General features: G+C 39.6%; 1 protein-coding gene across 2 annotated transcripts in view; it reads left to right on the plus strand.

Moving 5' to 3' along the window:
* Positions 1–13,611, plus strand: part of NEK7 (NIMA related kinase 7) — a 74,594-nt gene that overhangs the window by 4,019 nt on the left and 56,964 nt on the right. The window contains exons 1-3 of one of the 2 annotated variants that reach the window (XM_042464119.1): positions 3,672–3,755; positions 4,123–4,236; positions 12,083–12,223. In XM_042464119.1, the coding sequence (XP_042320053.1) occupies positions 12,101–12,223 (123 nt within the window). In that variant the 5' untranslated portion in view covers positions 3,672–3,755; positions 4,123–4,236; positions 12,083–12,100. Of the gene's footprint in view, positions 1–3,671; positions 3,756–4,122; positions 4,237–12,082; positions 12,224–13,611 lie in introns of those variants that run through there. The other variant, XM_042464118.1, reaches the window with a different exon arrangement.

Genomic DNA, 13,611 nt, shown 5'->3' on the forward strand with positions numbered 1-13,611 from the left:
TCCCACTTTCTCTACAAGACCAGAATTTAAGTCATCTTAAACATTAAAAACATTAAAACAATTTAAAAACAATTATTAAAACTGTCCAGCATTTTCTCAAAAGCCATTTCTTTAGAAACCTGCAGTTCTCAAAAAGCCTGTCAGAATGAAGAAGTCTTTGGGGTCATCCAAATGGTGAAAATAATCCCGGTTGAATCTGTGTTGTTCACATGAATCTTGAATGCATCCTATTCATTTTTTTGCTGTGAGAGGGGGGTCTGCCAACCCTCTCCAAACCTGGGATATTCAACTTTGAGGGTTTTTTTTTTGTTTTCCTGAAGGAATAGCTGTGAATAACCAATGTGGATAGATCTGGGATAAAACTCTGCATGTCTTGAATGTATTTCAAATGCATCTGCATCATTGACTCCATCTTTATTCGCAGTGCTAACACATGTGAGCAGCAGAACTTGCAGAAATGTGCATAGATGTGGTTCCGATAATAATGTGAACAACCAATCAGGAATGTGTGAGTGAGATTGCTCACATAGTCGCATTGCAAACCAAAAAGGCAAATAACTCCTTTGTCTGCCAATGGAAAGCTAGGAAGGAGTAGTCCATTCTTGTCTCCCTAAAAAGGGAGTTCCAGAGCTGTGCCTGTGAAGGTGGTAGGAGAAGGATCTCTCCTGAAGATCGCACAGCCTGGGCAGGGTCATGGAGAAGATACAGATTATCACATCGCCTGGACATAGCCTCTGAGTATTCCTTGCCTTAAAAAAAAAACACTATGGAATTCATGGGGCCCTCATAAGTCAATAGATGACTTGAAGGCCACACAAACACACAGTGCTGCTTAAAAGATAGGTGCTACTTGTATTAATAACGCTACCAGCCTTTATGACAATTGTTTTGAGATGCAAGGTAGAAGGGAAATAGTATTTGCTAGGGATCAATTTTAATACCTCAGTTAAAATAACTGACCAAAGACCTTTAAGAATTGCTTTGTGGGAAAGCTTTACTTCTGGATTAAGAATTATAAGGCACAAATAGTGATGTTACCATTGCTTAATTATTTTGTCACGTTAAAAGATCCTGATCTTCACTTACACTTTGGTTCTAAAAAGCACACATTTGACCTAGAGAGTCTAAAACTGTTCATGTTTTTAAAAGAAATGAGTCGTAAATAGCAAAAAGTAACCATTTTTAGGAGAAATGTTTTAAAACAGCTCTGTTGTTTCATTGCATTTCTTAGGATGCAATCTGATGCATGTTATCTTGGTGCAAGTTTTATTGAATCCAGTAGGATTTACCTCAAAATAACCCTGCATAGGAATAGGCTGCTCTGAACCTTATTTTACTTATCTTTTTTGTAGACATAGCTATGAGTAACCATGCTTGATAATTCTGCAATCTTATGCTCACTTACTTTTATGTATTTCACTGGTAGCACTTACTTGTAAATTCCAAGATTTACGCAAGTGTAAATACATAACGTGTTAGATAAAATCCTCTGTCTGTTCACTGTGGAGGGATGGGGTCATATTTTGAACCATAGAAGATTTTCACACCGGCGCTCACCTTGGTTTAAGCGCTGGTAAAGCACTGTTAAATCAACCCTGAAGCGAGAGGGTGTGAAAGCCGGTCACAAAGTTCCCATTAATAGGAAATGTCTGCTCTGTGTATGATTCAAGGATGGTAGAGGCGAGGGGACGCTTCACTGACGTTTCAGAAGCGTGACTGACTTTCACACCCTCCCGCTTCAGGGATGTTTTACCAGCACTTAACCCACGGTAAGCTCCAGTGTGAAAATCTTTATAGATGGATTGGATTGTGCTGATATTTTGATATATGCACAGATATATGTAAGATGAGCCCTCCCTCTTTGCCATCTGATACCATCAAGCCTGAGAGGGAGAGAAAGGCTGGCCAACTCCATCAGGCCAGGCCTAAAGTAAGAAGAAGAGTCCTCCCTCCAGTCCATCTGCCATGGTTCAGACCTCGGAGGGAGAGAAGAACCACTGGACTTACTCCCCTTCCCACTGCCATTCCCTTCGCCTTTTGTGTTATGTCTCTTTTAGACTGTAAGCCTGAGGACATGGAAATGTCTAGCTATCTGTCAGCTGCTCTGAGAGCCTTTCTGGCTGAAGAATGGGGTATAATACAGTAAATAAATAAATAAATAACTAAATAAATAAATAAATACATAAATACAGTTGTCCCTCTGTATTTATGGATTAAACAATCCATGGCTTGAAAATATTTTAAAAATATATACATTCCAAAAGGAAGCCTTGATTTTGTGATTTTATAGAAGGGACACCATTTTACTATGCCACTGTATATAATGGGACTTGAGCATCATGGATTTTGGTATCCACAGGGGGTCCTGGAACCAAACCCCAGTGGATACCAGGGGCCCACTGTATATGACTTATTAGGCAATAGGTCAAGTCACCACCCATTTAGGGAAGACTTCTTTTACTTCAGTAGGATTGGTTTTAATGCCATGGGTTATAGATTACAGTTACAGACATTTGGTTCATTTCTGAGTTGCCATGTGCAGAGCTGCATTCATCGAATGTTCTCACTGATGGAATGAAGGGCAGATGTGAGAAATTTTTGGCAGTTCTCCACTCTGCAGCTTCTTCTGTAAGTTTCTCCTTCTGCCATTAGGTAATGGACCCTTTGTCTAACCATTTATCCATAGGGATTATCCCCTCTACCAATGAAATGCACATTCTTAAATTGTATGACACCTTGAGAGACAGTATTGCATAGTGGTTTGAGTGCTGGGCTACGACTCTGGAGACCAGGGTTCAGTTTCCAGCTCAGCCAGGAAAACCCACTGGGCAAGTCACATGTTCTTAACCTCAGGGGAAGGCAATGGCAAACTGCCTCTGAACAAATCTTGCCAAGTAAACCCCATGATAGTTTTGCCTTAGGGTTGCCGTAAGTCAGAAATTACTTGAAGGCACACAACAACAACAACAACAAACAAAATGAAACAGTGCATGTTGTATGAAAATCTTGGGTGTTATCTTTTTTTTTTAAATGAACATGATTTTATTTGCATTATTCAAATGTTTTGTTGAACCTCAGGCAGTGTTAATCACACACTCCACTGTCTCTTTTACTTGAAAATGCCAAACACCTCTGCTGGAAGAAGTAACTGCGTTTGAAACAACACGAGGTGTAATATGTACCAATCTTTGTCACTTTGTCTGTGTGGTGGTCTGTTGCATTGGTATTTCACTTGTGCATCAGAACCGGTTGGATTGCAGCCAGGCCTACTTAGTTCACAACAGCAGTGACATGAGTTAATACATTAACAGTACTTTACAAACACAAGAAACAAATAACCTGATACATGGGCTAAAGATAGGCTGTGGATTTGAAAAAGCTGAAAATTATTGGTTGGATGAGGAAATGATCTCTTGACGTTTCACTGATGATGAATGTTCTGTTGTGAGTGTTGATACTCTTTTTATGGCTTGTCAACTTGTCAATCCTTACTCCTCCCTAGGTAAATCAGGCTAATGTAGTGACATTCCTCTTCTGTTTACTCTTCTCTATATAGTATTCTCCTCCATCAACCTGTAAGTACCAAGGAAATATGTAAGGTGGTATACGTAATGCCTAGAAGAAAAGAGGCATGCAAAAATAAGATTTTATTTTATTTTGTTCTTATACAGGTAATTCGAGGTGTTGTGATTTAAACAATGGACGAACAATCTCAAGGCATGCCAGGCCCTCCTGTTCCTCAGTTTCAGCCACAGGTAGGCTATTCTACTGGTTGGTAAGAGTAGGTATCAAGGTGTAGAATAGTGAAATAGTAAAACAACAGTGCCACTGGAAAGCTTATTTTTTTCTGTGCATTATTGTTTCCCCAAATGATGATGCATATCTTATTTATTTAAGTTTTATTTTCCATGTTGGGATTCACATCAGTCTTTTAAATTATTGTTCTGTACATAGTTGATAATGCATGAATATTATGAAATGTGGACAGTTCTCCAGTGGGATTAGGGCTATTGAACATTATTATTATATGCCTTCAAGTCAACTCTGACTAATGGTGATCTCATCATAAGTTTCTCATGGCAAGATTAATTCAGAGGATGTTTGCCTTTGCTTTCCTCTAAGACAGAGACCGTGAGTCTCTGAAGGTTACTCATTGGGTTTCCATGGTGGAGCAAAGATTCAAGCCTTGGCCTTCTGGAATCAAACCACTACATCATACTTGAACATTGTTGAAAAGTAAGGAAGTTCTGTTTTTCTTTGTGCTATAATGTATGTTTTCTTCTTTTTAAAAGATGATATACTGTACCAAACAGACACAAAATGTAGCAGTACGTTTATCTGAACACATTGCTTATTCTGTTTATTTCTTTATACCATGACTTTCTCCCAGGATATGACCCAAACAGCTCTGTTTCTCAAGGGAGAAAATATTGTTACTCCATAGTGAGGAAAAGGAGAACCAATATGGTATAGTGGTTTGAACAACATAGTGGTTGTGACTCTAGAGCCAGGGTTTGGATCCCTGCTCGGCCATGGAAACCCACTGGCTGATCTTCGGCAAGTCACACTCTCTCAACCTCAGAGAAAGGTAAAGATAAACCCCTTCTGAACAAATTTTGCCAAAAGACACCCCAAGATAGGTTTACTTTAGGGGTCACCATAAATCAGAAGTTACTTGAAGGCACACAGTAACAACAACAACAACAACAACAACAACAAGAAGAAGTGGGGAAAATATAATTTGTCCATATTCTTTTATTTTTCACACTCCTGGCATTCAAATGGATTTCAAATTCATAGTGGACTCTGGGAAGATGGAAGATGCAACTTGTTGGAGATATCTAGATTTAATAAAGAAGATGGATCTTGCGTCTGGGGTGGAAATGAGCATTTCTGCAGCACATACCTTTCCCTGTCAGAAGGCTGAAAGTGACAAAGATAGTGACACCTGTTGACTATCAACTTCCTGGCAGGGAAATCATTAAGGGCCTTTTCTTCTGTTGAAGAGAGCAGCCTTTTCTTTTAAGACATTTGAAAGCTAGTACAGTGGACCCTTGTTAAACGCTAGGGTTTGGTTCCAAGATCCCCCGTGTATAACAAAATCCGTGTATGTTCAAGTCCCATTAAATATAATGACATGGCAAAATAGTGTCCCTTTATAAAAAATGGAAAATCAAAGTTTGATATTTGATTTATACTTTTTTTTGACCATTTTCAAACCGTGGATGGTTGAATCTGTGTATAAAATATCCGTGTATAAGAAGGGCCGACTGTACAGCAAAAAGGATTTCTAAGAAAGGAACAACTAGTTAGATTCCTCTTTATGAAAATGGTAAGATTACAGTATGTGACTTAGGCATAGTGACTTGCTAGGGAGCAAAGGTTAGTCTAATAATCCTTAAATCTTTTTCTGACTCTCTGATCCATGTTCAGGTTTGTGTCAGGCAGGGGCTGGAACCTCTGCTGACCAATAAGGGACATGCATTTTATGGGACTTAATACCAGAGAGGCGGAAATAGGAAGTTAGAATCTAGAATGTATAGGACTGGAGCAACAATTTAAGAAGGAAGGTTTTGGTGAAATGTGATTTTTTTGGATAATGGTTGTGCTAATATAATTCATGTGTTTGAGTGTTTACATTTCCCACACGTTTTCAGTAATTTCATAGGAGTGCCACAAAAAACAAACAAAATTTTTGCTAAATCTACAATCAAGTTCCCCAGTATGTATGTGTATATATATTTCAGATTGTATGCCTTTGGCAGGGCTGGCTGTTTTTTGTTGTTCACCGATGGCACTGTAGAAATAAATGATGATGATGATGATGAAGGTGATAATCGTAAACTAATTCAAAATGATGTGAATGTCGATAAATGAAAGTGAGACATTTACCTCTTTCAGTTTGAAAGTAATCGTAAGTCTGAGAGAGAGAGAGAGAGAGAGAGAGAGAGAGAGAGAGAGAGAGAGAGAAAGAGAAAGATATTTTCTTATGTCTGCAAAACTTCACAGAGCTGTAAAATGGTTGAAATCTAGCTTCTGAGGAAGAAACAAACACTCTAATTAAATTGTATTCAATCTGGACTGAAGTATGAAAGCAATTTTTAAGAAAGAAAGAGCAGAAAGATTGTTAACATTCACTAATTTCAGCATAACTGTCACTTTGGAATTGGAGACTGTTCACACTTTATGTTGTAGTCTTCTTTTTTTTTTTTGCTGCCTACACATTTAGAGTGTGATGGAAAGATATGTGTCTCCAAAGATGCTGGGACATCTGTTGTTTGGTGGACTGTACCACTAGTGCCTATCTGTGGAATATTAGAAGGCCATTGAAGGTATATGTCCCCTTTTTACACCTTACTTGTAGTGAGTAGCAAGATTACAATTTCAGGTTCTTCTCAATCAAGCTTTGGAAATCCACAAAAGATCTGGGTTTCTAACTCTTGTTAATGTGGAAACCCATGCATAAACTCACTTTGTTGCAGATTATAACAGAGATCAGAAAAATTACTTTTTTGGGGAAAATAATCCCTCAAATCTTCTTCCCCAATCTGCATGACCATGGTATTCCCCTAAGTATTTTTTCTAGGCTGTGGTGCAGATGTAATTCTAACCTAGGGGTGGGAATGGGATAGCCATCCAGATGCTGTTGAACCACAACTCCTCCTTTCTCTACCATTGACTGTGGCTGGCTAGAAGAGCTGGGAATGGCAGTGTGCCAATATCTGAAGCGTTGTCCCCCGCCCATCAGCTGAAAAAGGTAAAGGAGGAAAGAGGAAAAGGGGAATGTATTCCTGTAGCTGCCTACTGATCTGCAAAACCATGGTTTGGAAGGAGACAAGTGTTGGTCTTGTCCTGAACCTGGGAGGGAATTAAGTTACAGTGTGGATGATCTAGTTCCATAAATGGATTGTCATTTAAAACAAAAGCACACCTCCTGAAATAGAAGACATTGTTGCTGTTATTCTCCTCTCTTCCCATGTGGGCTGGTTTAAAATGCCCTCCTCTTGTTGCAGAAATGTATGTAATATGTTCTCTGCCCAACTGATGCCCCCATTATGCATGAACTTAATATATTTTTTTCCAAATTATATTGTGGCTGGGGGGGAGACCTGGGTGATAGTTGGGAGATGTGCAGCTATGTTGCTTCTCATGTCAGGTCTCTACATCTAAATTGTCTGACAGGACAAGGGAGCAGATGAGACAAGCTGTCAGTCAGCCACGCTGCCCTTTGAAGAAAGGCTATTGGCGGTGGGGGTGGGTGGGAAGGTGCCGCAAATGGGCTGTGAAGTTTACATACACTGCCCACTGTTAAACAGATTACCTCTAATGAAGTGTCTAATGCTCAGGCCGTATCAGTCTAATCCTTGGTGGCAGTTCATCCCTCAACTGGCAAAAAAACCGCGGCCCTCTGGCCCTCTCTCGCCACTCTGGCCGCCAAGCACAGGGAGGTGCCCAGTCTTAATAAAGCCAGACAGTGTGTGATCTGACATGCAAATGTAGGTCATTGCATATGTAAATGTGTGATTACAAGCCTGCATGCCAAAACACATTAGTGAGACTTTGCTCTCAGCATGCGGTTGTCACACTGCTTTAGTAGTTCACGCTAATGTTTGTCAAGTTACTGTGCAGACAGAGGATGCAATTCCCAGTTCAGATTTTTTTTAACAATATATGCTGGTTAAACATCCACACACACACACACTAACCCTATCCAAGCTTAATGAAGCTGCACAGGCTTAATGAAGCTGCATTCTGCTTCTCTGTAATGTGAGCTTTGGAATAATGAGAGAGAGAGGACTCCACAAGTTCTGATGTTTTTACTCCAAATGCTTCAGATAACCTCATTAAACCTACATAGGCACCTTTCCAGTATACGCCCCTGAATTGGTGCAATGCCATCTCAGTTCCATATTGTGATGTTTGCGCCTCTGTTGGATATTAATTTGTTTTTGACAGTATGGACAAGCATCCAAGAGGCAAAAGCCTAGATATATTTCTAGTATCTGTTGAATTTCTAAAACACTCAGTGTGTACTTAAAACATTTTGTGTAAGCTATTGCTTTCTAATGCACGGATGAGAAAATGACAATGCTGATACTGTTCTGTAATCCTTTAGTTAACTGGTTTATTTAGAATAATGCTTGCAGCCAAATAGCATCCAAAATTTTGGTGTACAAAATACTCAGGATAGAAAATAGAGAATAATGCAGACTGTCTCTTTCTCTCAGTTTACTGTTTCCTCCTCCCCACAAGGAAAAGTCAACTGTATAGTCAGTACTAAATGGGATGGTGCACCTTATTTAAGAGTACAAACAGTTAAATACGGTAATAAGTGTTTGTTAATTCTGAATTCATGTACATACAATATTTCATTAGCTAATAGAGGAATAGTAGTTACAGAACATGAACTCTTAATTGGCTATAGTGCAATCCCATCTTGAGCCTTCAAAATTGGCGCCTCTCTGCATTTCAGCTGTTAAGGCAACCCTGCCTCCCTTCAGTTTCTCAGCCTAGTGGGCTCAAGAAGTGAGGGACCGAAGTGAGAGGGATGGAAGAAAAGAAAGGAGGATTTGCAAATCAGGGATGAGATTTTAAACTGGGATAGGAAGTGAGTGAGATGGGTGGAAAGATGGGGTGGAAGTATTTGCGAGCAATGATATTTTAATTTGGGACAGTAATGAATGAGGGTTAAGGAATAGGAGGGAATATTTGCATAACATTGGACTGCTGAGGTTTGTCTGTGCCAAGGCATGGCAAGAATTGTTATTGTTGTTGCTGTGTGCCTTCAAGTTGTTTCCGATTTATGGCGACCCAAAGCCGAACCTATCATGGGGTTTTCTTTACGAAATTTGTACAGAGGAGGTTTGCCATTGCCTTCCCCCGAGGCTGAGAGCATCTCATTGGCCCAAGGTCAGCCAATGTGTTTTATAGCTGAATTGGAAATTGAACCCTGGTCTCCAGAGTCTTAATTCAAAATTCAAACCATTACCGTGCTCATGGCAAACATTTTTAGCTGTTTAAATTATTGGGGAGGGTCTCTTCTCTTTTTTGGCGCGGGGCAGGTTCCAGAGGATGGAGGCATATTTTGCCCACCCTTGGGATAAAGACTTTTCCTATATTTTTTTTAGTGGTAAGAGTCACCTTTTATACATATAATTAAAATTTATGCATTAAAATTTGTGACAAATTAAATAAGTATCTTAGCTACCAGTAATATATTTTGAGAGCTGCACCCAACCGTAATTTCCCCAAAGGTCCTGTTAGTTTTAGTGTATGGTTTTCTATAATGGGGATTATTTAAGGAATACAACTATCATGTTATAACAGAATTTAGTGTCCCCTAATCCAGTGGGGGAAGAGGGTAGGGACTTGTAGCCCTCCAGCTTTCAGCAGTTCCTGCCAACATAGCCAATGGTTTGGAATAGTGGGAGTTCTGGTCCAGCAACAATTGGAGGGCCACATATTTTCCACACTTACCCTAAGCTAAAGTGTTGGGGAACGAACAGTTTTAATAATCAAAGTCAGGTGGTTGGTCACAGGATTTATCTATAGGAAAGCAGGGCTGTGCTCTAGATCCATGGAGCTGCTGACAAAACTCTTGGTGAGAAACCTGAGGAGTAGACCATATCTTATTTATTTATTTAACTTTATATGCCACCTTTCTTCCAGAGTGGGACCCAAGGTGTCTTACAGAAGAAATCAATTTAAACTTACACAATTAAAATAAAATTATTCTAAAAACATTGTTGCTTGTTGTTATGTGCCTTCAAGTCATTTCCAACTTAGGACGACTCCAAGGTCATGAACCTATCATGGGATTTTCTTGACAAGATTTGTTAACAGGAGGTTTGCCAATTCCTTCATCTGAGGCTGAGAAAGTGTGACTTGCCTGCTGGATTTCATGGCTGAGCCAAGGAATCAAACTTGGACTTACAGTCACAGTCCAACATTCAAACCACTACGCCACGCTGACGCCTAAAGTTAAATAATAAATAAAGCACGCACCCCAATAAGAAACCTCCCTGAGAGTGCTTATGTATTAAAATCCTGTTTAAACAAAAAGTTATTTACCTGCTAGTGAAAGAAAAACTGGGAGGGAGCCAGCCTAGTCACCTCTGGGAGGGAGCTCCAGAGGATGGGAGCAGCTTTGAGTTAAAATATTTTCACCAAGAGCTCCTCAGAGTAGTAATTCTTATAGTTGATATAGCTGATAATTCTTATAGCCATGGCTATCATGACAAAGCCTGATGTTGCAGTTTGCTGTGGATTTCTCTGCGTTCTAATATGCTCTGTATTGTCTTTATAACTTTATGGTTATTACTTTGGAAGGCACAACTCCTGAGAAGCCGCAAATGGGGCTCGTGATTGCTAAAGCAATGTCTTAGTGTTGTTTGTCTTCTCTAGCATCCCTCTTGTGTAGGAAAGCATTCATTGGCTGCACCATGCACCTAAAGCAAGTTTATTCATGTTTACCAACTCATGGTGTTAAGATGCCTTAACTTGCATTGTGGAAATGCCTACAGAAGGCATCAGTTGCCTCAGAGCAGTCTTTCATTTTGGAGAAATCCCAAAGAGTAATACAGTCGACCCTCCATCTCCATGGATTCTTTATTCATGGTTTCATCCATCCACAGCTTGAAAATATATTTTTTAAAAATATAAATTCCAGAAAGAAACCTTTGCTTTAGAGATATTTTAGTCTTGGGCCGTTTCAGCCAGGGTGGGCCCTGCAAAGTTCTCTTTAAGACTATGCTCCCTGGTTGTCCCATCCTATATGTGATGTGGAAGTGACATTCATCATCTTCCCTGATGAGCTGTTATAGGCCCACAAAAGTAATATATATTTTAAAAAAACACAAATTGAATTACAGGTCATTTCTTTTTTTTTAAAACACCTCTTAGGGCTCAAAATGGCCAAGGGAGTGAAAACAGAATGAAAATGCACTCCACACCCCCAGGCTGCATTTACATATATTTCCACCCTATTTTTTTCTTGGAGGGGCTCTGGAGGCTGAAAATGGCTTGGGAGGGCTGCACATTTCTCGCTCCTGATTTAAGCCTTCAAGTCAAAAAAAGTCAAAGCCAGCACCATCAGTGGCTATTGGGAATAGAATGCGAACCAGTGAAGATGGTGGAGTTTACATTGTTGGCACATGTCATTTGGTGATGACATGAGGTGAAATGATATCAGGTGGGGCAAGTTCTAAATGGGGAGGCAATCAAAATGCTAAAATGTAGGGTACAATTCTCAGCCTCGGGGAAATCTGCCTCAAGGGAGGCAAAATTTGTCCTCTGAACAAATCTTGCCAAGAAAACCCAATGATAGGTTTGCCTCAGGGTCACCATAAGTCAAAATGGGATGAAATTGTTGGAGGTCCCAACAACACGCTATGTGAGGACCTCACAGAGGGCATTCTCTATCTTAGCCCCTAGATCTTGGAATAGTCTCCCAGATAAGCTCCGCTCCACCACATCTATAGATCTTTTTAAAAAGAATCTAAAGACGTATTTCTTTTCCCAAGCCTTCCCACCGTGAGATATTATTGTATCCCTTACCCCTTTTATCGACGACCCTGGAATGTGTATATTGACTCCCCCACCTATCTGGCCCTTTGTTGTTATGATCATTGTGCCTTTTTTATGCTGTTTTAATCGATTTTATTGGAATGTTTTTTATATTATTATTGTATGCCGCTTTGATCAAACCCTGGAAAAGTGGATTACAAATAAAGCATATTATTACTATTATTATTATTATTATTATTAAAAATGACTTGAAGGCACACAGCACACAAACACAGGATACAATACAGACTCTCCAGCATTTAGCACATCTCCTAAAACGAGTGTTAAAAACTCAGAACAAATGTATCATAAAGTTGGCTGACAACAAAGACTTCTTATTCCTTCTGACATGCACTTAGCGGTCCATGCATAGCTTTTGTCACATTCATATTCTTAAATCTAATGGGTTGACCAACTGGCTGATGAGAGTATGGTGGGCATGGGGGAAGTTACATATTTTCTCTAAATGATGTACGGTTTATGATTTGAAATCATTTTCTTGTTTCTTTGACTGCAGAAAGCCTTACGACCTGACATGGGCTATAATACCCTAGCCAACTTTCGAATAGAAAAGAAGATTGGCCGCGGACAATTTAGTGAAGTTTACAGAGCCACGTGCCTGTTGGATGGTGTTCCAGTAGCTTTGAAAAAGGTGCAGGTAAGGATGTTTCAAGTAATACAACATGAACAACTTAGTTACTGATTTTGGAGTGGTTGTTTAAATTCATTTTATATGTTATATAGTAGCTAATTGTCATTCAGTAAACTTATTTGGAGTCCAGATTGTTCAAATATAAAGATGAAGATGAAATAGAAGATGAAAAGTAAATATAAAGATGAAAATGATGACAAAAATATACAGGCAGGCCTGACACCAGGAGGCAGCATTCCCTAGCCCTTCCACAAGACTTACAGTTATATGGACACTTTCTTGAGGCCTTTGCACTGTGTGGTTGGAAGTGAGCCATCATTTTGATTTCCCACAACCCTCCAGTGTAATAAACCTTTTGAGCATTGTGGGCTATCATGAATGGTGGTTTCAGGACTAAGGTTGCTAGAGTGAAAATTGCAAAGAGTTCCTGTGGACTCTGGAGAACAGGGTTCAATTCCCCGCTTGCCAAAGAAACCCACTCGGTGACCTTAGGCGACTCACATACTCTCAGCCTCAGAAAGCCCTATGATTCAGGGTCTCCAAAAGTCAGAAACGACTTGAAGGCACACAGCAGAAACAAACAAAGAAGAGAGAATTTCAGCAGGTGTTGCTTGCCACAAAACCAATACCTGCTGAAATCCCCTCTTCTGCATAGCCATTAAAGGCACAGCAGCCCTCTGAAGCTTTCACTCTAATAACCCTACCTAGGACAACTGGTGATCACTTGCAGGGTAATTACTGCTTCACTTCGGTCTTTGGGCCTCACTTTAATAAACTGACAACCTTCTGTGTCATGCAGGTGGTAAACAGAAGCAAGGGATCTGTCATTTTACAATGGAAGCATTGTATATATCTGATATATATATATTTAAAAATTGGACTGGAGCCTTAAGAAAAAAAGAAGTGGGGTGGCAAATGATCTAGGTACCTGGTCATTCCAAGTTTTTTTTTCTAAACCATTAGCAAAATAACACCATATTTGGTATCATCAGGAAATGATTTGAATTAGAGCATCAGATTTTAGGCAACATTGCTTGTGTGCAGTTGTGTGTACAAGCCATTTTTTTTGTATCAGACTTCATTATTTGTGTGGTACAGTATTTGAAACAATAATATTGAGATCAGAGTAGAAAATGTCTTAAGACCAGCTCTGAATTGAACACTGTAAAAAAGCACTGAAAAGAAGCTGTAACTTTTAAAGGAATCACATAAGAAAATATCAGCAACTTCATTATAATACAGTCAGTTCATGGACTGTAAGTAAGAAATAAAGTAAGAAATCCACTCCTCTATTGTAAGGATATTGTCAAGATTCCTGCCAATCCTAAAGGTATGTTTGTTAGTAGTATTAGTCAAAGGCCTAAACCCAATTGCTAGTCCCAACTATAGTGGGC

The sequence above is a fragment of the Sceloporus undulatus genome, chromosome 4, assembly GCF_019175285.1.
Source record: "Sceloporus undulatus isolate JIND9_A2432 ecotype Alabama chromosome 4, SceUnd_v1.1, whole genome shotgun sequence".
Classification (NCBI taxonomy): Eukaryota; Metazoa; Chordata; class Lepidosauria; order Squamata; family Phrynosomatidae; genus Sceloporus; species Sceloporus undulatus.